Source organism: Gordionus sp. m RMFG-2023, chromosome 4, assembly GCF_954871325.1.
Source record: "Gordionus sp. m RMFG-2023 chromosome 4, tfGorSpeb1-WG-v2, whole genome shotgun sequence".
NCBI classification, from domain to species: Eukaryota; Metazoa; Nematomorpha; class Gordioida; order Chordodea; family Parachordodidae; genus Gordionus; species Gordionus sp. m RMFG-2023.
The window spans coordinates 30,128,180-30,155,540 of record NC_088778.1 but is presented as its reverse complement, the minus strand read 5'-3'; the positions used below and the strand labels follow the sequence as shown (position 1 = coordinate 30,155,540).

Genomic DNA, 27,361 nt, shown 5'->3' with positions numbered 1-27,361 from the left:
GAATCTCCGAGAAGATAAATTCTCGGATCCTATTGGTTGTTGGACAAAATGTTTTGATGTTTTTTTCTTGGGTCAAGTCAGAACCTGAATAAATACCCGATACCGGGTTCTAGAATTCTAGAATATATCAATTAATGGAATATCGAAAAATTTGGAAGCCTAAATCTCTTTAAATTCCAAATTTAATAGAGGAATGCAAGAAAAAAAAATGATATTTAAACGGTGCGATTATCGTGATGCTTTTATTTAGGTTTTTTCGTTTCCTTATATATCTTTGAGCTCAATTCTCATAATTTCGAAACATTTATTTTATCGAATAATATTATGTATTTAGGTGAATTGTAATGTATATTTTTTTTACAATTTGTAAATTCTATTCTCAAGCAATAATTTATAACATGAATCGACTTTACATGATTTTTGCTTGTATGAAAACAGAAGAAAGGAGAAATGATCATCTCCGAAATTTATTTAAAATATTCAATAACTATATTTTAGACATCATTTATTCCCTTTATTTTGTTGTTAATATATAAACACTCTAATAAGTGACCCAATATTATGTATAAAATATAAAATTCCAGGTAAACCAATCCTATATTATTCGCTGATGGATCTAAGTAAAAATTTTGACTCCGAATATTTGGCCAAGAAAATAGATACTTTTCTTATAGAACAACTTCAAGGAACAGATACCTTCAAGTATTATTCATAAAAGTTTTTTTTTTATTTTTGAAAATCTTTCAAAGTTTAAAGGAAATCGGAAATGAGAAAAAAAAGGCTGACTATTAATTACAAACAATTTTCGGTGATTTTTCATATTTTACTTATTTTAAATTCTTATACTGGTATCTATATATATGCCGTATTGTGACATAGGATCCATTGTGATTGGGATAAATTTGCATAAATCTGATTTGACTTAAAATGTATTTAACATGTATGAAACATCCAAACTATCAATTTCAGACAATTTAGAGAAGGACCTTTGAAGCATTTTACATTTATATCAATTTTTTTTATCGATTTTTGAAGGGAATATAGATCTGTAGAGGCGAGGACTTTGGTAAATTTATATTTATTCAACTTCATCTTCTTCTTCTTCTCCGTTTTATGGCGATTTCCAGGTTACCCAGGTTGGCCAGTTTTCCCTCTGATTTTCCTTTTCCATTTTAGACCGTCCTCAGCAACAATGTTTGGATTCGTGCTTCGCATATCCGCCTTATCATATTTGTTCACATCATCTTGGGCCTTCCTCTAGGTTTTGATCCTCCTACTCCCATCAAGATGCATCTCTTTACCCCGTCACCTTTCTTCATACGTTCCACATGCCCAAACCATCTTAGTCTATTCCGTCGCATTACTACTCTAATCATTTCTATACCCAATTTTGCTAGCAATTCCTTGCTAATTTTTCTCTCTCTCTTAGAGATCACATCCTTTTAATCATCCTCACCTCTGTTCTTTCTAATTTGGCTCCGTGAGTCGCTTTCATAGCCCATGTTTCGCCGCCATAAACTAAACAACTCCTCACAAAGCTTACTTAAATTTTCACTTTAACTTCAGAGAGACTTTTTTATTTGTTAGAATAGACGACATCTCTCTGATATTCTTCCATGCTTGTCTGACCCTTACAACGGCAGAATCTACACCATCATCTGCGTTTAGTATATCACTCAAATAAAAAATTTATCCACTTTTTATTGGGTTAATCTATTGGCAATATCCAGACCACCATTTTCTACATTAACATTATTATGTACCCCTTTTATGCATGTTCTACAGATAAAGGTCATTCTTGCTAACATCAAACTTCCTTTTTTACCACTACATCTATTATATACCCATTTCTGCCATCTGGTGCATTGAATTGAATTTCTAGCAACTCATTTTCCACATAAACCCCAAGGCCACTTACCGGCTTCCTCCATCTTTAGATGTTCTCCATCAATCATCACCTTTGTCTTTGCTGCATTTATTTTCAGGCCCTTTGCTTCTATAGCCATCTTTTCTTTTATTTTATCCCTCAATTTTTCCTAACTGTTTTACATTAATACAAGGTCATCTGCATATAATAGCTCCCAGGAAAATTCTTCACGCATTTCTCTAGCCACCACATCCATTACTAAAATAAATAATAATGGATTCAGCAAGGATCCTTGATGAATATTATAAAATTTGATCTTTTATATATGAATTGCAACCGCAAAATACAATATTAGTATTATATTTTGAATATAATAAAATTTTAAAAAAAGCAATTTAACTAATAAATTATAACTACAGATTTTTCATATAAATTTTTTTAAAAAAATGCACAAAGTTTATTTCAAAAAATTGCCTGAAATTTATAAGGGCAGGTATTACTAAAAGAGGCTAGAATGTATTTTGGATTAAGTCAAATTTTTTGAAATTTTGAGAATCCCTCCTCAGTAAAGGATATCAAGTTTAGATATTCTAAATCACCCTGGACTAAATATCCCAATATAATATAAGAAGGGATTAAAGAGTTTAGCAAAATAAGTTTTTAGGCTGTGCCCTATAGGTCGGCTTAATTTGGATACTTAATTGCATTTTTATTATAGGTTAAAAAATATTTGAATGAGGAGACTCTATTTTGATTTGTTTTAAGTATTTGGTGGCATTGTTATTTTTAACATTTTATTCTCGTTTTTTTTTTCGTTTTTTTATTCTTTGTTTTTATTATCTTTTTTAATGTTGGAAGATAAAATCTCATTTTATAGGAATGGATATCCAGCATTGTTGTATTGTAACCTTGTAAATTTTAGATAATCTCGCTATATTTTTGTAAAAATTTATGAAAAATCTAGTGTTCTTTTTAAAAAAAAACAAGTAATTACCATTAATTTCATTTGTGAAAAGGTAGGTTATAGTTATTAGTTCACTTTTTTTTTTAAAAAAAAGAGGATTTAGTTAGAATTATAATATCGCATTACTTTTATGAATTAAAATATATAAATTCATCATTTTTAATATCAGAATAATTTTGCGATTTACAAGTTTTTAATATAAGGGAATTTATACGAAAACGCAATTAAAAAAATAGTAGCGCTTAAAAACTATATATTTTTTTTAAAGTAACGAAAATCACGGCTATTTGTAATTATTTAAAAACTCTAATTAAATCCTTACATTTATATATAAATCATTATAAATTGAGAATGATTAAAAGGTTCACGGTAAAATCAAATGCTGGGAATCCATTTCTTGTAAATAAAATTAGGTAATATTTAACTTAAAACCTTCAATAAAGGATTTTTCAACTGTCTCTCCAAGCACCATTTTCGCAACATAATTTTATTTATATAATTATTATTTAGAATTTTTAGGTTTGTAGAGAAAAGGTTGACTTTCCCCACAGCGACCGGTATCCCCGTCAGTGTTTTTGTTAAAGGCGATATTCTGATGAATATTAAATCCCTGTTGCAACCTGGTCTAAATTTTAAATGGGACATCGATAGAAAGTTAGACCATAGATTTATTTTTTTTATCGACATATTATATTATTTAAATTTATGCCTACCCTTATTTTTTTTGAAAGTGACAGAGTTACAAAATTCATAGAGTCCATACATATATTTTTCATTTTGCGATATCAGAGTTATAAATTTTTTAAAATATGCAGAACCTGATTATAAGCTTACTTAATTGTTGGTTATATTAGTTAGTATATAATAATTCTTCTTCGAGTTTAAATGTTTTTATGATTTTCATTTGTAAAGAAAAAAAAAATCTTTGAAATCATTACCACAGATTAATGGTAAACTTTACCGGCGTCACATCTATCGGATCCCAGGAATATAAACTACCAAATTTTCACCGGGATCTAATGCTCCATTCCGATAAGAGATTCACTTTAAACGCCACAAAGGTTGGGAACAACTTAACCTTTACCCTGGATAGACCAACCAAAAAATTTTCCATTCTAAGATACAGGTAAATGCAAAATCTGAAAAATATTTTATATGATAAAAAAAATATAATTTTTTAAAGAATTGTGACAAGTGTAGTACATATTGTTTTATTGAGCTTTAAGTAAACTAATTGATTTTCAAGTAACGTGTGAATGTAATTATATCTTTTTAAAACTATGTCCTTTACTAGTAAAAGACAACTTTTAATGATTGACGGCGAGGAGATGAACATGCCCGAAAATGATTCTACACTCGTCAACGTACCAAACTTTTATACCGCTAATGCTTTTAGTTCTAACAGCTCCTGCTTTTTCCCCAAATTTGTGGACAACCTATTAGGCTTTAAATTGTGCCAAACTGTCAAACTATATAATTTCGGGTCTTTTCATCCATTTTTTAGATGGACAGCCTTGGGTAACCCGTATTCTTACGAAATTTATGCTGAACCTATCGGAGTGTAAGCTGTTTTATTTATTTATTATTAAAAAATATTTATAATCTAGCATTAAATAAATTTAAATTAGTGTATTTGCCAATTACAAAATTTATTGACATTTTTATTGTGATTGATTATATTACGGACACCTTTAAAATACATAAATTGCAGTATTTTTTATATATCTGACTATAAAGTAAATACAGCAAATTAACCATCACCCAAAGTTCTAGAGTTGAAGCAACATGTGACAATGACAAATACTCACATACTTTAACATCGAGAGAATTTGACGTTCGATACGAAACAGATGGTTTTAAAATATTTTCTTATTTTATTTTTTTTTCTCAATTTTCTATATCAAAAAAAAATATCAATATATAACATTTTTTATAACTTTTTAATATATTTACAAATATATTTTAAATAAACTGCATAATAAATAAGAATCTAACCCGAACCGTTAAACCGGTATTAACCGGTATTTTTTATCGAACCTGAACCGAACATGAACCCTTAAATAATTTTTTGTCTGAATCTGAACCGTTCCGTTAAAATGCCAGTGAAACGGTTCGAACCTCGTGATTTTGTACTTATAAAAATTATGTATAATTACTAGTATATTGCTAAAATTATAATTTATATCTAAATTGCTTTAAAGATTAGTTTATTGATTGGTAAGAGGAAAGAGTATCATGAAGACAAAGAAAGAGTTCTGCTTTCTTCCTTTCGTTCCTTTTCTTTCTTTCTTTCTTTCTTTCTTTCTTTCTTTCTTTCTTTCTTTCTTTCTTTCTTTCTCTCTGTCAGTCATAATTTTTATAAACCATTTTACAACATTTTAAAATATTTTTAAGGTTATAATGCCTACCACCAATATATAAATTATTTACATATAGTACCATAAATAATGACACATCAAAATATATTACTGCTTATGACCACAACTATGAAGTGGCATCACGAAGCAAATCTTGAAGAAGAAACCTACCTCTAGAACTCAATAAAATTATCAAAATATATAATTTCAAATGTAATTTGTATAAAAAAAAGTGTTCAAACCAATTTTTAGTGGTAACTGATATTTTTTTACGAACCGAACCTGTACTTTATTCGTTTCGTTTTTCCTGATGATAAGTTAATTCATTTAGGCCTAAAGAATATGAATCGAATGAGGAATTATTATTATTTTTTGAATAGGCATTTAATTTTTATATTTTTAACTAAAAATCATAGTTAAATCCAGAATCACGTTTAGCAGGCAGTTGTATCCAGCGAATGATGACAGTTGCGATGATGCTTATAAAAGAGTTTATTTGGAAGTCAAAGATAGCGGCAATGAGTTTAATTTGGAAGTAGATTGGTCTAGAGCTAAGCCAAAAGTAGGCTCAGAATTCGAGACACTATTCAAGGCCAAAGTATCTGCACCGGATGGCAAGAAAAAACAAAAGTTGGATATATTCTATGAAAACGTAAGGGATAATCATTACATCTTGTTATTACATAATATGGTAGGGGAGACCGGGGATAATGTTATCTCGGGGCAGTTATTTTCTTCTCAAAATAATTTTGAAATTAATAAACTTTGATATTAGAAATTTAAACCATAAATGTATTTTAATAAGCTTGCTTCAATTGTTTTTTTAAAAATGTTGAAATAAGCTCTTGAAAAGTTTTTAATGTGCAAATTTAAATTTTAACCACGTCAAAAGAAGCTTTTTGATTTTTTTTTTATCATTTTTTTACAAATAAATTTTTTTTATAAAAGTTACTCAAACCAAATATTAATTCTAAACTATATATCAATCTCAATTTCAACATGTAAAAAAAATAATATTGACTTAAATTTGAATTAGATGTGAAGATCTGGGGCTTTTAAGCGGGGATTATTATGAATAAAATTGATTCAACTATATTGATAAAAAACTTAAGAAATCACGAGATCTAGGGTCACTAAATGACAATATGAAAGATGAATGACTTATTTTTTTGTAAATTATATGACAGTTTTAAGAAACAAGTTCTTCCGGATGATTGAATCTGGTAAATTTAATACATTTAGCATTTTATTTTCGATTGACATTTTTAAAGAGGCGCTATGCAACGCGAAAGGGTAAATAGGTACCCCATTTAGGAAAATTTGCTTCTTCTTTTTTTTGTAGTATTTCAATTTTTTATGGACAACATAACCCCCGGTTTCCCCTATGTAAATCTTACTTTAAAATATATTAATATAATTTCATTCATTACTAATTTGAGGTATAAATAAACCAATTAATCGGATCAATCTAAAGGAAAAAATTGGACCCCAAAAAAATAAAAATAATAGAATAATATTTAAATTTTTTTGTTGTATTTAAGTTTAAGCGATTTATGTCTCTTTGCCATGTAACCTAAGACTCATATTTAGTCGCTAAGAGTCAAAACTGAAATTCTCTAAAAATAATTACTCTCAAACTCTCTAAATATATACATAGGCTGTGTCGTGGTTCGACTTAATTTGGATTTTTATTGCTTTTAATATAAGCTAAAAAGTTTTTTATCTAGGAGTCCCTATCTAGGTTTGTTTTAAGTATATTTGGTGGCATTGTTATTTTTTATATTTCTCTTTTTTCCGCTTTTTTTTTAAAAAAAAATTTACTTTTTCCTATAACTATTTAGTAACAAGTCGACCAAGTTTTGTTTAATTTTTTTTAAATCTAACCCATTCCCCTCATGATTTATAGTAATTGCGGATGGTTAGAAAATAATTAAACGATCTTTTTATTTTGGGAACCATTTGTATATGTTAGCATCAATGTGTTACATTCGGCAATGTGTACATTGCCTGATTTTTCTAGGCAATGTGTTATAGTTCGTGTTGTTAATTTGCTTATTCGTAAAATTTACGACCCAATTATGTACTCAGGCCTTTTTGCATACTTTCCGAATATATATTGATCTTACATGATTTTTTCATTATATTTTTTTTAATATGGTTTTAATATATTAATTCTTTACTACTTTTCTAATCTTTTTGATCTTCTCATAAAGTACTATTATCAACAAAATTCCTAAATTCGCTTTTAATTATCTATTCAAAATTAATGATGAATTATTTTCATGCTAATCGTCAATGTCTTGAGCTTGGCTAAATCCACAGAAGTATTATATAAATTGAGAACTAGTCGCTGTTATTTTTGTGGTCATTATGCTAGGTCGCAGTTTGAACTATAAAAATATAATTTTATTAACGTTGGAAGACGTGCCATGAAGTCATCATTATACCTTTAGAACAATGGTTGGCATGTCTTCAATAGGATCTCGGCAAGGATTTAAACGTTGTCATTGCAGACAAAATTGTACCACGAATAAAGGCAAATGCAAGGCATCTAATATATTGTACAATTCTCATTGCCATACTGTATAATAAGTGTCAAAGTAAATGATTCTTTTACATTTAGATTGATTTTATATTGAAAATAAAAAATTGATTGTAAATTAATTCTAGTGTCTTTATTTCTTTTTTGTTATAAGTTTTTTTCTATTATCGAGAGATAAATTTTTGCAAGATCTTAAGGGAAAGCTTGCTCCCAGACTTTCTGTTAATAGTATGGCTTAATATTTTTTTAACATAAAATTTGGCCGTTAGGTGAGTAATTTAACTTCTACCATATAAAAGGGGGGGGAGGGTAATACCACCCCTTTTAACAAATTTGCATGGTCTAGTAAATATTATTTCGAAATAATAAAGAATTTAACCCCTATCAATCGGGGACCCGGAGTGAACCCTAAAGAACCGTTAAACCATTATAAACCGTTATAATCAGAACCGTAACCGTAATCGAACCGATATAATTATTTTTTGAAGGAGTAAAAAGAACCTTTATAAAAAAGGTTAAACCGGTTCGGTTTTTATATTTTAGGAATCAAAAAAAATTTGAATATCCAGAATTATATAAACTTACTCTTATAGTACTGGCGGTTCCCGCAACACAAGTTTCTGTAGAAAGGGCCTTTTCGGGGCTAAAATTTGTGTTATCGACACAACAAACAAATATGAATCCATTTATATTAGAAAATATATTACTTATAATATATTTAAAAATGAGTTATTTTGAATCTTATATATTTTTTTTATATATAATTCATAGATCTTGTAATAAAATAAATTAGACGATGGTGTTGCTTCAAAAAAAAAAATTTCCTAACCGTAATGAATCATTATGAACCATTATAATTAACTGAACCGAACCGAACCTTTGTAAATTTTTTCTTAAGAACCGTAACCATTATAATATTTTACATACTGAACTGTAACCAAACTGAACAGTTATAAATAACGGTTAGGGTCTCTGCTATCAATAAACTTAAAATGTTTTATGATGTCATAGAAAATATAAGTAAATAATAAAACCATCTTTAAAAAAAATATATTGAAAAAATAATATAAGACATTAAAATAAATTATCTAAAATACTATATTAAATAATAATATAACCATTAAAACAAATTAATTCAATAAAATATATTTTTTAAAAAATATAACATCTCAAAAAATATTTTTAAAAATATATGACAATATATCTAAAAATTTTAAAAATAAATTTATAAATAATAAATTCCTCTCAAATAAATAATAAATTTATGAATACATTGCTTGATTTAACCAGGCAATGTGTACATTGACGAAATAACCAATTCACCCTGCCTACCACTATAACACATTGCCGAAAAAACAGTCACTGTACATATTGACGCTAACATATACATATATTATGTTAAAATATTTTTATTCCCATTCTCCATACTTAATCTAATAACATTGAGATGAGTAACTATGTAAACATATCTTTTTATTAGATTTCTGATACACATGTCGCAATATTATGTGAGAAATATTTCTTCCCCCTCCCCCCACCTTATCTCACTCTTAAAACGGGGAATGATGATAAAGATGAATTCAGAATATCTTTTTAATCAATTTAATACACCCCCCCCCCTCCTCTTTCCCAAGTTCTAGATCCAAGGTCAGTGATGATTCATTTTAATTGCACTTAATTTTTTTTTATTATCCTTCATTTGATACCCTCGTCAAGATACTATTAGGAAAAGTTATTAGCACAACCCCCCCCCCACCTCCTCCATGACCTTAGAGGATCTAAATAATAAATTAAAATTATAAGAAAATTTTTATTGATTTATATTTATAAAGATTACAAGAATTTTTAAAAAAAATGGTATAATTAAATCCTTCTAAACTATCCCCGGTCTCCCTTACTTATATTTATAAGTAAATGGGGGGTTAAATTTTCAGAATTTTTACTTGATATCTCTTTTAAAAATAATCTTTTGAATTTAAATAGTTTAAGGGAACAAATGAGTTTAATGCAGATCCTTTTATATTTCATAATGTATTGGTTACAAAAGAGAAAGAAAGAAAGAAAGAAAGAAAGAAAGAAAGAAAGAAAGAAAGAAAGAAAGAAAGAAAGAAAGAAAGAAAGAAAGAAAGAAAGAAGAGAAAGAAAGAAAGAAAGAAAGAAAGAAAGAAAGAAAGAAAGAAAGAAAGAAAGAAAGAAAGAAAGAAAGAAAGAAAGAAAGAAAGAAAGAAAGAAAGAAAGAAAGAAAGAAAGAAAGAAAGAAAGAAAGAAAGAAAGAAAGAAAGAAACACAACATTATTTAAATATTTAATTCAATTCAATTAATAGAAAAAGACTTAGAATTAAAGTCAAAAATGATTATAAAATTACAAAAAATAAGTTATAATATAACAAATATTCGCAATTTAATTTTATTTGAAATGGTAAAGAAAGGTGCGATTGACGAAAAAAAGCCGTCGACAAATGAATCCTTTTATAGACGGCGAACACTTGCGTGGAAACTTTCCTTCGACAAAGATTTACAAAATTGGATATATAACGGTACAGCCGCCTACAGTCCCCTCTTCTTTAATCTGGAAAGCGACTTGAATTGGTATAAAATTAGACGCGTTTAAATAAATTGATATCTTGAAGAAAAAAAATCGTATCAGTGGCTTTCTAGTTATAATGCTCTGTTTCTCTCCTAAGCCTATAATCATATCGGCTGAATATTATAATGTTCTGTATCCATTTTTTTTTTAAATTTTGCATTGAGAACTTTTAAAGAAAAATATATATATTTCTAGCATTGTAAATCAGGAGTGCTCATAATGCAATGATGCAAATATAGAATTTTTTTTCGTGGATATAAGAATATGGTAGGGAATAAATCATTTATTAAGAAAAAGAGAAGTGAATATAGAACATTATGATACTCAGCTGATGAAGTTTTTTATTTTGTTTTTAAAACTAAACACTTACCACATGTACGATAAAATTTAAAGCTTGGATTGCCTAAATGTATTTTCCGATTCCTATACTCGCAATGTATCGAGGTATCGATTCGCCCTAGAAGCTAATTTACTTTCAGAAAAACGCTGGACAGAAGGAATGTCGGACATCGTGTACCTAAGACTGTTTTTAGGTTCAATTATTCCTAAAAATTGGAATTTTAGCTTAATCGTAACGGGCTTGATTTATCTACCTAACACTTTGACGATAGATTTGGAAGCACTCGCTAGCATCAAGGATAAAAAGGTTAACGTAATCTTGATTTTTTTTTAAAAAAATTAAAATTATACGATTTTTGTGCTTTTAACTTTCAGTACCCACTTACGGTGAATTATTCCTGGTTTCTTGAACCTCGGACATCTAATAAAGTTGTCAGCATAGATGGTAGATATAATTACACTGCGCTTGAATTGAACGAAAGACATCTGATACGCATTTCGCTGCCAGGGGTTCGTTATCTCGTCGCAACGAATTTGACAAAAGGTGGAAATAATTTGAAACTCAATTTCTATTTAGATAGTAACCCCAAAAATTATTCCAATGTTCAAGAATCTTCACCTTTCAGTGCTTCTTACAAAATGAGCATGGATAAAAATGTCAGTTCGCTAAGGTATGTATATATATATATATTATTTTTGAACCAAATTATTTTCATATAAAATATTAAAAGAAAAGAAAAAAATACTAAATATTATCATTATAAATTGAATAAGATTAATAACGTGTTTTTGAAAATTGTTCTTTTTAAACATAAAGTCTATTGATGCGCCTAGTGTTGTTAAACGGCTCGTTTTTAGTCGATTTTTAAAAACGGCTAACTCAATATTTCATCCAGGAAAATATTGAGCAGACCTGAAGATTTTCCTCATAGAAGGAACAAAGGTCCAGACATATATTATCGAAATCTTGAGGCTTAGGCAATATCTTTCTGGCTAAAATAAAGTTAGCCGTTTTAAAAAATCTGCCCAAAATGAGTCGTTTTGCCTAAAGATCAAATGTGTAGAGCTAGAGTTGTATAAATCAATCATTTAATTTTATTCACAATTTTTAAGGCATATTTGGTAAATTTTCTGGAGAAAAAAAAAATTTACGAAATAAAAATGAGACAAGGCGAAAGAGTTTTACTACTATCTAAACCCCTTAATGATATTTTATTTAAACAAGACACCCTCATTATAAATCAAACAGCTGGTTTGGAAGGCTTCTTGTCTCTAATATGTAGCGTTAAATAATTTCAAATAAATATATATTTTTTAAAGAGACAAAAATTGAGTATATAGTTGTGAGCACATAGTCTTGTATCAAAGTTTGAAATGCCCATCAAATTATTTTTAAAAAAATCCTCAAAGAATTTGTATCATCTTTGAAGATTTCTTTTAGTGTTTTTTTTTTAAAAAAAAATAAATTTTTTTGGGGAATGCTCAAACAAATTATTTGATCAAATTATAATGTTTTTAAAACGGTTCATTTCGACCCGATTTTTAAAAATGACTCATTCAATATTTTATCCAGAAAAAAAATATTATGCAAGCCTAAAGATTTTTCTAACAACACTAGATCAAATCTATTGTTAAAAAAAAATCTTCAATCTTATGATCTTATGATCTTCTTGGGCAAAGAAAATCTTCAAAAAATTTTTGTAAAACTCTGTTTAGGAATAATAATATAAATATAGTAAAATATTTCATTTATTTACGAAATGTTTATATTTTTTAAAAAAAAATGATTATGAAAGTTTTTATAAGGGCAACTCTGTTTTCACGCTTACCTCCCCGAAAATTACACTAAACAATGATTGGCTCTTGAAACATAACCCTGTATCCAAAGAATTTGAAATTGGTTATAATAGCAGGGAAATCATTGCCGGCAAATTCGCACTGTACGCGTGGTTCAAGTTTAGCTACTCTACATTGGATATGCAGTTTGATATTAATAAATAACCAATTTTACGATCAAAATTTATATTTTTCTTTACATCTTCGTACTAAATATCAAAATTATTCCCTATGACAATAATATAATTTTTAAAAAAAGTGTCAAAACTAACCCCAGATCTATAAAATTTTAATTCTCTTTTTTATGAACCTAGACACTATTTTTTATTAAATTTAAGTGTCATCCGTACCTTTATAAACCACTATAACAGGTTTTTAGATGTTTTTAAAGGTTTTACAAAGTTTTAGTTTTTATAAACAAACCTGAAGGACCAAAGCCTAGCCCCCCTAACGTGTAAATATTTTGTTAAACAGGCCGAATATTTTAAATGTAATATATTTAAACACCGTATCATACATAGAATGATATATCACTTTCATTTTTCACTTCTTTAATTTTCCAAAGACCATTAATCTCAGTTAATAAAAGAAAAGTAAAATTGTTTTTAAAATTATTCACCTAATTTTGATAATTTTTAGTCAAACCACACAATTTTAATTTGTCTTATATACTCAAGTATATGCTAGGGATTAGTGCAAAGTCGGTCCATTTGGGCAAAAGCGGCCAACCTCTAAATTATGTTTCAATCGTAGGACCTATGATATTAAAAACTATTTTAAAGGGCTGCTTTTAATATCGGATCAAGAAACAGGGCTAAAAATTATCTTCTATTAAACTTGGCGCGTAATTTGAGATAATTAATTATTTTCTTGACGAATTTTAAACTATATCACAAAGAAAATATTAAAAATTTAAAATAGGGCACTTAATATATAACGAGGGCGATTAGCAGAATATATTTTAAATCGAATGAGAATTTTCAGAATCTAATACCTTGGTGTTAACTGAAGGCTTTTATACTTGAACCCTCGTAAAAATTTAATACCTAAACCTTTATAACTCATTTCTTCTTGGAATCTTAACTGAACCTGTATATCAAAAAGTTCGACACTTTGGCTTTAAAATTATAAGAGATCTTTAATTAGAACCCTGCTAGGATCTATCCGAATTCAATCCAAACCGAACTTGGGTCAAGCGACCGAATTATAGCAGACATTCGCTGCGACTCAGTCCCATTCGTACCTTGATTTTGGAATTTATCTCGGACCATAACTTACTCGAAAAACCTCGACACAAATTTTGAATTTATTCGTATTTCCAAATGCTTTTTATGAAGATTCACATTTTAAAGAAACAACCATAAAATTAATTTATTATCCCTTATAATTTTTCCAATTTCTTTTGAAGCCTGATTATTTTACAACATTCAAATAAAAAAAAATGTCGGGCTCGAACCTATTTCATAAAATTTCAAAGTGTAAATAATTTAATTTTATGTAAAGTTACAACTTTAGCTACTACGAGAGCGAATCATTGACCGTGAATATGATTGGGTTCACTAACAACAAAGAACTTATAAAGAAGAAATTTAAAGATGAATCTCTGTACATTAGAACCGATTCAGGATTTTCACGATCTCAATATGATTCTCAATCCGATTATAACTATTCATGCACAAGTTATTGCATTTAAAAATATATATATTTAATATTTTTCAATCCGTTTTATTTATTTTTTTTACAATAACACTTATTCATGAAATGATATCTTATATTTTCAACGATTTAATTATAAAACCCAGTCAACTTCTGATAAAATCATGAGCGTCCTTGATATAAAAAATAATTTACTTAAATTCTGTTCCCATTAAATTTGTCTCGGATTGTTTTAGTTATATCATCATTATAAACGTCATATAATATTAATTTAAGGCAAAATAAATTTCGGGAATAATGCTATGGCCTCTAAGCAATGCTCGGTACATAGAAAGATATACGACTCCGAATTAAATTTTCAAGCAAAATATTTGACTCCTACAATCCAAAAGGGATCCAATAGTTTCTTCAGTTTCACTTATTCGCGATCATTCGTTGGAAAAGTTTAAAAAAAATTTTTATTAAACCATATAATTTATTTTTAAGAGAAATTTATAAATATATAATTAATAATATTGAATTTTATAAAATAATTGGCTTCTCTTTCTTTTTAAAGCTTTTTTTGACCATCTTTATCACACATAAAAAAAATATATATTGTAATGATAAAAAAATTTACTTAAAGTATGTATAAGTAATTTATTAAAGTTATCTTATGAGAGAACCATTAGATGAAAAAAAAAATTTGCAAATATTCTCACCGTGAATTAATATTTAAGACGAAATGATTACTAATTAGCAATGTATCTTGTACTGGAAACTTTGACAAAAAATAATTACTAAGTTCTTCGATAAAATTCGTAGCTGATTTTAGTGAGATAGGATGGAGCATTGTTTTAAAGTAATAATTATTGCGCATGCTTTCTTGTTTCGGTTCTTACTAGTGTTGTTAAGCGGCTCGATTTGAGCCAATTTTTAAAAACGGTTAACTCAACATTATAGCCAGGAAAATATTGCCTAAGCGTGGAGATTCCGCCAACAGATGTTCAATACTATGTGCCATCTATGAGTAAAATCTCTAGAGCTTGCATAATATTTTTCTGGATAAAATATTGAGTTAGCGTTTTTAAATATCGGCTCTAATTGAGCCGTTTAACCACATTCATTAGTTCTTACATTTGAAAAAAAAATTTTGTTTTTTTATAAAATTCCTAGTCATTATAACTTATCTTTATGCTAACAAACAATCATCCTTGCTTCGGGTCTTTTTTTCTTCTTTTTTTTCAACATATATTATTTGCTTTTTTTTATCTCATTTATTTTTATAAGGTTTGGGCACTTATTAACACTACTCTCACCCTAAATATCGGGTTGATATCCCCTTTGCGCCAATTTGGAAACAAGTTTAGTCTCAATATCTCGGATTTCGGAATGATACAGAGCAAAGGTTTTACCCACAATAACGGAACTTACATGTCTACCTCTCTATTTTACTATTATAACATGGTAAAATAATACCCACTTATCGATATATATTTTTTTAAACAAGTTTATAAAAGATGTCATTTGGAGGTGCTATATTTTATAGATATTTTATGTCACATATTGTCCCCTTTTTAAACAAAAATTGTTTTTTCAGCCTGTGAGATCACTTAGTCTTTAAAAAAGCTAGGCTGAAAAAAAAACGAAAAACACTCCTACTTTTAAAGAGTTTCATATTTTGAATTAATATTATATGAGATCTGATGTGTAACAAATTATATTTACTAAATTCTTTAAATATAATTAATAAAATTTTTAAAGTCAAATTTGGAGGATGGAATACATCTGGCGTTTTTAGAAGCTCGCTGGCTATCTTCTCAAGCCATAGCCATTTCCGTTTCCTTCAAGCAAAGATTTAAGATCATTTTTGAAAACTATTTGAGGACCAAATTTGACGTAAAAATAATTTATCAGAATATTAAACAAATAATTTCTGAAAAATTATATATAATTATTATACTATATGTTTCGATTCGTTTAAGGTTAATATGGAAAATATATATGTGAGTTGGTATTACATCGTTTCTTCGTACACAACTATTTTGGGGCAATATTTGAATCCCATATGGATATTCCCTTCAATCAATCCCATCACCTCTTCGTATAATGAATTTGCGTATAATCCAGATAACTATTACCTTAAATCCCTACCCGATCTTATCCGTAAATAATTTTATATTTAACTATTTATTAATATTTTTTCCCCCAGAACACAAAAGGAAATCTAATACAGTGTTTTGATGATTTAATGAAACATATTGACTATTAAATTAAAACCCATCCAAATATAAAAATATTTTGTTTGCAAAAATAATTTAAAATATAGACCAAAGCATTATTGAAAATTCTTTTATCCCTCCTTGTGTTATTTTAATTATTTTTGCAAACTAAATAATTATATGAATCGTTAACATGTTTCATTAAATCATCACATGTATAATCTCCATAATCAAAACAAGATCGTTTTCGTATCTTCCTAATGTATTTAAAATTTAAGGAGACTATATAGTGTTATGTTAAATTTTTTGCTCTTTACGAGAGTCGAACCACAAACCTCCCGTTTCAAAGGCGTATGCTTTATGCACCAACTTAGATATAATTAAATTTAAAATATTAATTATAAATTTATATTAATTAATAACTGACATTTTTAAAATTTTGCTGTTTATTACCATAATTTTTAAAATTTATTACCATATTGAATTTAATTATTACAATATTGAATTGAATTTTGATGAAAAATTTTGCCATTTATTACCATATTGAATTTAATAGCTGACATTTTTAAAATTTTACCATATTGAATTTAATTAATTAGTAAAAAAATTTATTTTAAAGATTGTTTTCAATATAATAATGGCTTGGAATTATTTCTATTGTAATATATGTATTAATTATAATTTCAAGAGTATAGTTACTTTGTAAGTTAAATCTGTATTTAATAAATAATGCTAATATTATTTTCAACGAAACTCTCAAAAAATTGATAATTTGTTAGAAGCAAAATGTGGAAATTTTATATTTAAAAATATAACATTATTTTATACGAAAGATGGCGTATTATTATTTATTAATAAAAATAGAATTATATTTCTCTCCCAGGTTTAGGTAATATTTATTTAATGAAAATTATTTTTTTTTAATTGTTTATTTAATCTTAAAAATTTTACGTATGATATAGGAAGAATTAATATAATATTATAAAAGCATATAAAAAAAATAAAGCTAATTATCTCAGCAGTGATTAAATATTCTTTTAAATTTTTTAGAAATTTAATATAATTTTTGCAATTCTGTTGATTTATTTAATAAAAAAATCTACCATTTTGTTTAGCAACGTTGTTATAATATTCGATATTAGGTATCAAAAAAAAATTGATATAGAATAAATTTTGAGTTTAAAAATTTATTTATTTATTATTTAAAGCTTTATATTAGTAAATGTATCTACTGCTCCAAACGATAAAAATAAAACCAATCACACGACGCAAAATTATTAAAATCCAGAACCCATTTCCGGAAAGATTTTTAATTTTGTTCACATTTTTTTTCTTCCAGATAATCTAGAACTAAAAAAAATAATAATATTATATTCATGCTGTTGTGTTAATGTTTTATTCGAGTGTCGAAAGACACCCTAAAACTAATTATATGTTACTAGCTAATAACCCGTCAAGAATGATGGGGTTGAGGGGTAATTAGTTGGTTTGTGTATATGGTACTTAAAAATATTGAAATTTAGTAGAAAAAGAGGTAAATTTGTATCATACCTCATAAGATATTCTTAATTTCTGATTCAAATATGGGAGAAGAGTTTCTCGAAGGGCAAAATAAAAATAATAACTAATAGTACCAGAGCTCCCGTTAGTCAGTATTGCTGTTCGCTCCCCACCGCGTGAAGGTGGGAGATTGGTTTTAGGGAAGCAAATAGATGAAAAAAGAATGAATAAAAGAAGGTAGAAGTATAGAATATAGAGACAGAGATGTGAAAAAAAAATATCTTAAGACTTGATAGTTATTAATTATCCAACACACTCGTATTTAAAGTCATATAAATAAAAGGAACAATATAAAATTTATAATCAGTATGTTTATTTAAACATAAAGGTAGGTAATATAGATGATGTTATAAAATAGAAGTATACACAATTTTTTAAGTATGTATTTTTTTTTTGATTAGGAAGCATATGTCCTTGCAAAAGTTGGGAAACAATCATAATTTTTGTATTTTTTTTTAGAAGTGCAACGACAAATCAGAGCTATAATAGTGTTATTTAAGGGTAGTGCAATATCGTTTTTTGTTATTAGAATTATGCGGGTAGATAAATAATCAATATTATTAAGTAAAAGGGAATCACCATATTTGGATGAAATTAGAGAATTCCCAAGCATAGATATGGAAATTTCTACATAGTAGGAAGGAAGGGGGGGGGGTAATCGAGATGTATTTCCTTCACCTATTTGTAGAAGCTATTTGATATAACTTTCCTCCTCAGAATAAGTGCGCATACTATGGGTCAATTGAATTTGGTGGAAAATATGCCATATATTTGAAGATTTAATACATGATTCGATGATACATGTTTTAGAGGTCCTAGGTATATCAGGTAAAGTTTGTCTAAAATCACCTCCTAATAAAATAACTTTGCCTCCGAAGGGGGTATTTATTTGTATAATTTCTCTAAGCAAGACAACTAGACAACGTAAAGCATGTTTTGTCATCATGCTTGATTCATCTATAATTATTAAATGGGAAAGTTTAAGTTACTTAGCTTATGTAGATCGAGGTATCTGTGAAATCGATGTGTCTAAAATAGGTATAGGAAGTTTAAAGCCACTACGAATTGTTTTTCCATCAATTAGTAGTATGGGTGAAATTCCTGTAGTAGCAAATGGCAATACAATTTTATTTTGCCCTCTAAGATAATGTATTAAAGTATTGCAAAGGTATGTTTTTCCTGATCCTCCTGGACCATCAAGATAAAAATATCTTAGTATTATAATATTTATTTTAAAAAATTTATCGTGTTATGTTAATAAAATCATTCTTTTTTTTAAAAAAAAAGAAAAAAATGATATAAATAAATACTTTTTACTGTTTCGTTATTAGTGTTATTAAACTGCTCGATTTGAGCCAATTTTTAAAAAGGAGAAAAATAGGGCCAAAGCCTCGCAATTTCGCTAATGTATGTCCAAACCTTAGTGCTATCTATGACTTACCTAAGGCTTGAGTAATATTTTTCTGGATAAAATATATGAGTTAGCCATTTTTAAAAAATTGGGCTTAGATCGAGCCGATTACCAACACTACTAGATATCTAAAAATCTATATATAACTGAATCAGTTGGCTATATAAAAAATTAATATTTGATGTCCATAATGTGTAAATGAGGTTAATTGTCTTTAACTCATTGCCGATCGTAAAATAAATTTTATGCCTTTCAAAGATGAGAAAATAATCTTCCACGAGAGCGGGAACAAGAAAAATAATAATATTTGATAGTTATTTGTTTTTAATTTTTATAAAATTATGGGTGGTTGGATTAAATTCGTTTAATTTGAGAAAAATTTATATTGATCAATAATGTTTAACTTAACAACTTACTTAAATAATAAATGCTGATATTATTATGAACCTGCAGTGATAAGATACAATTTTTTTAGGCCCGCCTATTTTCAATTTTTTTTTTTTTAATTTTCCAGCCAAGAATAGTATTTTTTTAAATTTAATTGTTCTAAATAATTTGTCTTTTTTTAAATGTTTCATAGGCAAATTGAGGATATAAGAAGCGGAAACGAGCCACACCTTTAAAGAACTAACCTGCATTCACGGTTAGCGACAATTCGACTTTACCGCGAATTCGCTATAACTGTGAAGGCAGAGTAAAAGTTTTTCCTTGTTTTTGACTATTTATACATTAAATTTGCATTATGCTTATTTCTTCATCATTATAATTTCTTTTTCATTTATTTTCTACTTAAAGTTTAATTAGCAAAATATTTGAATATCGCTTTTTACAAATTTTGCAATATATCATGAGAGAATAAGTGAGTGAGTGAGTGAGTGAGTGAGTGAGTGAGTGAGTGAGTGAGTGAGTGAGTGAGTGAGTGAGTGAGTGAGTGAGTGAGTGAGTGAGTGAGTGAGTGAGTGAGTGAGTGAGTGAGTGAGTGAGTGAGTGAGTGAGTGAGTGAGTGAGTGAGTGAGTGAGTGAGTGAGTGAGTGAGTGAGTGAGTGAGTGAGTGAGTGAGTGAGTGAGTGAGTGAGTGAGTGAGTGAGTGAGTGAGTGAGTGAGTGAGTGAGTGAGTGAGTGAGTGAGTGAGTGAGTGAGTGAGTGAGTGAGTGAGTGAGTGAGTGAGTGAGTGAGTGAGTAAGTGAAGGATTTTATGTTATGGAGTTTATAGCAAAGAGTTAAATGTTCGGGTTAGTTCTAAGGGTGTGCAGGGAAACCTTAATAGAATTTTGTTTGGAAGGGACAGAAATCGCTTGAATTTATTGGCCCTGCTAACGCAACCCCTGCTTATTTTGCAATTCAAATCTCTATGTGCTAATAAATTTAAGCCCATAAACGAACATTATTTTAGCAATCTGAGCCTTAGCTTCACTTTAGATTGCTATTATTAAATGACCAAATTTATATTCATGGGACTATATTATTTTTTATTTAACAAATCCCCCCACCCTAAAATTTGTAAATCAATTAATTTAATTATAGCTGAAAATACAAATGAATTGGTTAACGAAATCAGGCTCTCCATTGCTAATCTAGTCATAATTAACCCGCTTAACCTATGGTTTATAAAGTGGACCACATTATGGAATCGAATTTCATCTATCACAACAACCCGGAAATGGAATATAAAGGAGATAAATGATTTGTCGTTCTTTCAAATATTATACCATCCTTTAAGATGGCCTAATTTTACGGTTCATTGCACATTTATTCTTGTTTGATAACTATGATGATAATATTAATACATTTATTCTTTAAACTTTAATATATGCATCGTTTATATATCTATATAATATAGTTAATCTAATCCAATTTTTTTTTAACAAAAAAGCATTTGCCTCAAATAGAACCTGATGACGTAAAAATATATTTGACATACTTTGCCAAGTTATATCAAATACCAGGATTCAAGTTTTGGAACACTGCCAGGAATTTTGGTTTAAATGAGAAACCGACTAGGATATATCTGAGACAAGCAGTTATAATGAAGGATTTGACCATATCCTTTGACGGGAGCGTATCAAAATTGAAGGAAATAAACACCGAAAATTGTATGTAAGTTCCACCTTACGTCAAATAAAAATACTTATTAGGGGTAAGATGATCAATTCATATGCTATAGTGCCTGTTAATATGAATATGATTAATCTTGTTAAATTTATCAAGCTAGTCCTTCCCCGCGATTCGGGGCGGGTTTGCGGAAAAACAACAGACTCGATGAAATCCGAGCTAACCTATGTCGGCTTAAGTGTTGGGTGGACATGTTAAGAATCACGAAAATTCACAACACTAGATATGTTGTGTAAACTTAAATCTTGGAATGAAAATCTAATATATCTTATCACCTTTTAGATTCGTAAAAATTCTAAATTTCCTACCATTTGTTAATATTATTTTAAATATAACTTTATTATTATATTATAACTATAGTTAACATAACAAATTTTTTTATGATCAAAAAAAATATATAAACGCTTCTCCAGCTCCATTTTAGCTCACGATATTTATGGAAAATTTACTTTATTCCAGAGAGGTTCTAATCAACTAACTTTAAGAACCATATTAGGTGACCTATCTCTGATTTTCGAAAACGAGAATGATACTCTCAAACCCAATCCGACTAGCACCCATGTGCACTATATAACGATTAAACTAAACGAACGGAACGTAGAAACATTGCCGTACCTATTAAAAGGATATAATGACTCGATAGGGTTGATTTACATGAAGGGACACTTCCTAAATGTCAGACAGCAAATATTATGAATTTTTTTTTAATTATTTTGTTTTTTTTATTATTAAATAAAATTTAAACCTTTGCATATTCAGCGTCAGGGCTATAATTTAAGAATTTTAGCATATTTCTAATTATTATATATATATATATCATACTTAAAATAAATATAAATTATAAAGAAAGAAAGAAAGAAAGAAAGAAAGAGAAGAAAGAAAGAAAGAAAGAAAGAAAGAAAGAAAGAAAGAAAGAAAGAAAGAAAGAAAGAAAGAAAGAAAGAAAGAAAGAAAGAAAGAAAGAAAGAAAGAAAGAAAGAAAGAAAGAAAGAAAGAAAGAAAGAAAGAAAGAAAGAAAGAAAGAAAGAAAGAAAGAAAGAAAGAAAGAAAGAAAGAAAGAAAGAAAGAAAGAAAGAAAGAAAGAAAGAAAGAAAGAAAGAAAGAAAGAAAGAAAGAAAGAAAGAAAGAAAGAAGTGTTGGAAAAATCATATAATGGGGCTTTTAATATTTATATACTGCTCTTATTTTCGATTTACCTTTATAAATGATTTTAAAGCCAAATTTATTCAAATATTTTTAAAAAAACGAGCCGGGCTTAATTGGCCATTGCGGTACACTGACAAATATTAAAACCTTGCATAATAAAAATTACGAAAATAAAAGATTAAATTTGCAGGTATCGAACTGATCTGCGAAGATAAGCATCTTTACCATACTGACATGACATGCGTTTTGATACTTAGATATCCTAAATATCATGGTTCCATCTACGGCCTATTGGGGAATAACGATATAAATCCAGGGAACGACAAAATATATACAAATATACCTAAGGGTATCCCTTTGTGTTCGTACACTCCATTGAGTTCTGAATTAAAATCCCAAGTGTTAACTGAAACAAGTAGATGATTAAAACTATATAACTGTTTAAAATTAAATTTTATTCTTTATTCTCTGTTTTATTATTCTTTCATTCTATCATTTAATAATATACAATTTTTTTTATAAAATCATTATAACATTTTAGAATATACAAGTTTATGCAAAGATGCATTTGATGACTGGAACATGATGTCACCGTTCTACGCATGCTCTCAGGATGTGCCTCCGGAACCATTTTATCAATCCTGCATAAGTATTAAATTATATTTTGATGCACCAAAAGATATCTAAAGTAACTTTTTTTTATATTTACGATGGGTTTAATTAAACGAGAATCATTTTTAGATCCCCGAAAATAAACAAAATTAGGTCCTAGCCCTATGAAAGAGACTTTTAATTATCAATTTATAAAGTTGTTAATTTTCATTTTCGGCTTGATTCAAATTTTCTATTCCGAACTTCGGAATATATACATTTTTGTTTTTATACGCTATAAAAATTAAGTTATAACTGTTTTGGAGTACAGATTCAAACCAAGCCGATATTTCTGTTTTGTACCAAACGAACCTGAACCCAAAACCATATAGAGCGCTATGACTCTCAGCCCGAAGATTTGTAACTTCAATTTTAAAATTTAGGCCATCCATTATTATAATATTGTCAAGTTTATTTTTATTTATTTTTTTACAGAGCCAAATAGTTTTAAATTAGAGTAATAATAAACAGATTATACATTTGAAAATATAAATAAGCTATCAGTGGAACTCAGCGTGAAAGGGGAATATGTAAAATAGCTAGCTTATACAGGACCATATGTAGAAACAGAAATATAATACTGCCTCAACTCAATTATTGTAATAATATCATTAATTTTACAATATTTTAAGTTGTATCATTATAAATAAAAAAAATTATTAATCATCCCTTTTGGCAAAAGTGACGTCACTAATAAGAGGGGGGGGGTCATAATTTAATTTTAATTAGGTGACACCTGCTCAGCCCGAATGACGCCCCACTTTTGACAGCCATCATAACTATTTATTTCTCAAAGTCGACATTATTCTATTGACCAAAGTAACACATAGATTTATTCATAATTATTATACTCTAGACTTAAGTTTGATTTTAAATATGACTTTAGTGATTTTTACACAAAAAAAAAAGAATTGTATCCATATATATTAAATCATTTTTTTTTAAACCCAGTTTATAACTTCTATTTTAAAAAAAATATATATAGATATTGATAATTATCACTTTATAGGTGAAGATGCCAAAGTTGACACATTTTTATTTCCGACTATTTGGAAAGGGAGGATCAAACCGGCAACTTTCGATATAATTTTCATCGTGTCCACTGATTCTAAGTTTATATTTTTCTTATTATAAATACATACACATATCTTAAGACAGTTAAATTTTTTTGAAATAGATCGATAGGTTCATACTAAAAGTGAGATCCGAAACTATATTCTTCCATTCTAAGTCTTGTCAGGGTTTTTTAATCATTTATGGCTGATTTTCATAAATTGTGATTTTAAAAAAAATTACATTTTGCCCTAATTGTATTCTAGGAGTCATTATTATAATATATTCCAATAAATTTTACATATTTTTGCCTTGTCTAAGATTTTACAGCCAATTTTATCTAAAATTTCCAATTTACTAAACCGCGACATATAAACTATATATATATTTATATATAGGACTTTAAATTTAAACCAATTTCGATAATATGTATTTTTCATAAAAATTTGTGCTCAATTTAAATTTTAAATGATTATTGATAATAATTAAATAATAATCTTCATAGATGTAATGTTTGATCTATAAAAGATATATTAGATATTATCTCTTTAACGTTAGTTTTTTTTTAAATATATCTCATCTTCGATTGAATTAACGCAGAAACACTACCAAGCAATTAATATTAGACTTGGCGCTAAAGATTGAAACTATACTCAAATCGGATATTAAATACGCGTTACTATACGATCTAAATATCATAAAATCTGATCGTGCAAAATTCGGCAAACGTTTCAATAGCGAAAATATCTTTACGACCTCCTATTACGAGTTTTAAAAAAAAATACATTTAATAATAATATCCTTTTAGGTTGTGGACCAAACCCTGTTTTAAAAAATATGAAAAGATTTTGAAAATTTGACATTTAGCCATATTTTGCTTTTAGACAAAGCGAATTCTTATTTTTTTTGAAATGTTTTATACACAGTCTTTTTAATAATAAATTCATACAAATATTTCCAAATTAAAATAAACAAAACAAAAAAAGCGATGTGCTATATGATAAAATAAATTTGGCAAAGATTTTGCAGCAACCGATAGACCTAGAACCAACGTTTAATGAGTTAGAGACAGTAATCAATACTCTTTCTGGATATCCACTGAGAGATGGATCCATCAAAATTTGCATTCATCTCCTTTCATCAAATACCGTTTAAACACACCTCTTTCAACCTACTTCTTCATTTCTTTCTTTATATATTATCATGTAATAAATGTAAGTTCATTCTATTCTTTTACTTTATCTAGGCCTTAAATGTTGAGCAATATCAAAGGGTGCTCAAAGTGTTAGATAATAGAGGCGTGATATATAACGTTATAGGAGATGGACTTAAAGATATTTTGGTTATATCATACGTATTTTATATAAAATTATGCGTTATGGATAAAGAGTTCTTTAAAAAATTTTTATTAATAATATTTTCTTTTTTATTTGCTATTCTTTCTCATCATAACTATATTATTATTTCTAAGAGGGGGGGGGGAGAGGGTTGCAAATTATAATTTTTGATTTCTATAGGATTAAAAATTTTTAGAGTTATGATATTTTCCAAAGTTTACAAAACTTATATTATCTCTCACTCATATTAGATTACGCAATATTTAACGCAGAAAACGTTTGGAAGATCTTTCGATATATCCGATTATTATAAAGAGAATCTTAAAAAGGAGTGGTTAGAAAAGTTTGGAGATAATATAGGAACTCAGGTTTGGTTAATACAATAATTTATTTATTTATTGTTTCTGTACATCTAACGGCATATTTACTCTTCATAAGCAATAAAGTGGTAAGGTGGGATTGTTATTAGTTTTTGTAGAAACAGTTTTTTCTCTTAATTATACAGTATTTCTTACTTTGAATGCACCCATATTTATTATAATTAGATAAATTTATAATCTTCGCCTCTCTATAAAGATCAATATAATATTAAACAACTTTATTTGTAATATCATAAATTAGAGGTCTCCAAAGCCTGGCCCGCTACGGCGTTAGGAATTTTTTGCACAAGTTGGCCGGCCTAGCCCGATTTTTTGACAAGCCAGACCTCTTACAGTTTTTTTTATATTAAATTTGCCAATGTAAACCTTGTTATGAAAAGTAAGGCCTGGCCCGTAAGCCCACTTCCGGCCCGTTAGCCCGTTAAATTATGTTTGTACTCATTTTCCCGCTATCACATTTTTAATATACATCTAATATTAACACGAAATTTAAAAGGACTATTAAAACTCTAGGTAAAATAAGATATCGAGACTCTGTCTTTTATTACGCATAAATTGTCTGGCCCGGTCAAAAAATTTTAGGCATAAATTTCCTTGTCTAGACCGTTATATTTTTTGTCGGTCCGTTATAAAAAAAAAATTTAATTTCCCGGCCCTCAAGCCGAACTTTGCAACTCTACTGAAAATAGTGTTGTTAGTTATTGTAATATTTTATATATGTATACTTTTAAAAGATAAATAAATCTCTGCATTCAAACTTTTGTAATGTCTGCCAAAACATATTAACCGTCGATGGTATATTGAGAGAACAATGCAAAGCATTCAGGATATTCTGCTAGTTGGGTTCGATTCATCATAATTGGGAATCTTCGTTTTTATATATTCAAATGCTTTCATTTTTAACCTCTAAATTTATTTCAAAATATTTATATATTTTTTAAAAAAATTTATGCTTATATATTATGTATTTAATGTTATGCTGCTCTGCTAATAAAATTTTATATATTATTTAAAGAAAATTGAAAAATGATACATTTATGTAATTTATTTTTCCATGGTTGCCTTCCTTTTTTTAAGATATTTATGGTGTATGATGACCAGTGTTGTTGTACGGCTCGTTTTAAACCGATTTTTAAAAACGGCTAACTCAATATTTCATCCAGGATTTTGCTCATAGAGGGAACAAAGGTCTAGGCATATATCATCGAAATCTCGATGCTTAGGCAAAATATTTCTGGCTAAAATATTGAGTTAGCCGTTTTAAAAAATCGGCTCAAAACGAGCCGTTTAAGAAGGTTGTAAAATGTAAAAGGAAAAAAAAATGTATTCTTATTTTCAAAGTTTAAGTGTATGCATATATT

General features: G+C 28.0%; 1 protein-coding gene across 1 annotated transcript; it reads left to right on the top strand.

Moving 5' to 3' along the window:
* Nucleotides 1-610: 610 nt before the first annotated feature.
* LOC135928814 (uncharacterized) lies at nucleotides 611-26,897 on the top strand. The gene is made up of 27 exons (XM_065465278.1): nucleotides 611-702; nucleotides 3,342-3,485; nucleotides 3,775-3,957; nucleotides 4,126-4,392; nucleotides 4,569-4,684; nucleotides 5,605-5,840; nucleotides 10,157-10,320; nucleotides 10,712-10,964; nucleotides 11,033-11,328; nucleotides 12,454-12,639; nucleotides 13,997-14,172; nucleotides 14,426-14,592; nucleotides 15,419-15,595; nucleotides 15,893-16,027; nucleotides 16,114-16,294; nucleotides 20,846-21,057; nucleotides 21,195-21,418; nucleotides 21,847-22,108; nucleotides 22,757-22,994; nucleotides 23,121-23,228; nucleotides 23,728-23,829; nucleotides 24,240-24,342; nucleotides 24,884-25,051; nucleotides 25,270-25,432; nucleotides 25,530-25,625; nucleotides 25,872-25,988; nucleotides 26,735-26,897. Exons 1-27 carry the CDS (start codon nucleotides 611-613, stop codon nucleotides 26,837-26,839), a joined length of 4,671 nt encoding a protein of 1,556 aa, XP_065321350.1. The 3' UTR covers nucleotides 26,840-26,897.
* Nucleotides 26,898-27,361: the final 464 nt, after the last annotated feature.

Bases quoted from the DNA above. Each gene is read 5' to 3' on its own strand.
- LOC135928814 (XM_065465278.1), top strand. From the start codon at position 611: ATGGATCTAAGTAAAAATTTTGACTCCGAATATTTGGCCAAGAAAATA. The intron at 25,433-25,529 runs GTTTAAACACAC...TACTTTATCTAG, and splicing joins ATCTCCTTTCATCAAATACC to GCCTTAAATGTTGAGCAATA. The intron at 25,989-26,734 runs GTTTGGTTAATA...TACTTTTAAAAG, and splicing joins GAGATAATATAGGAACTCAG to ATAAATAAATCTCTGCATTC.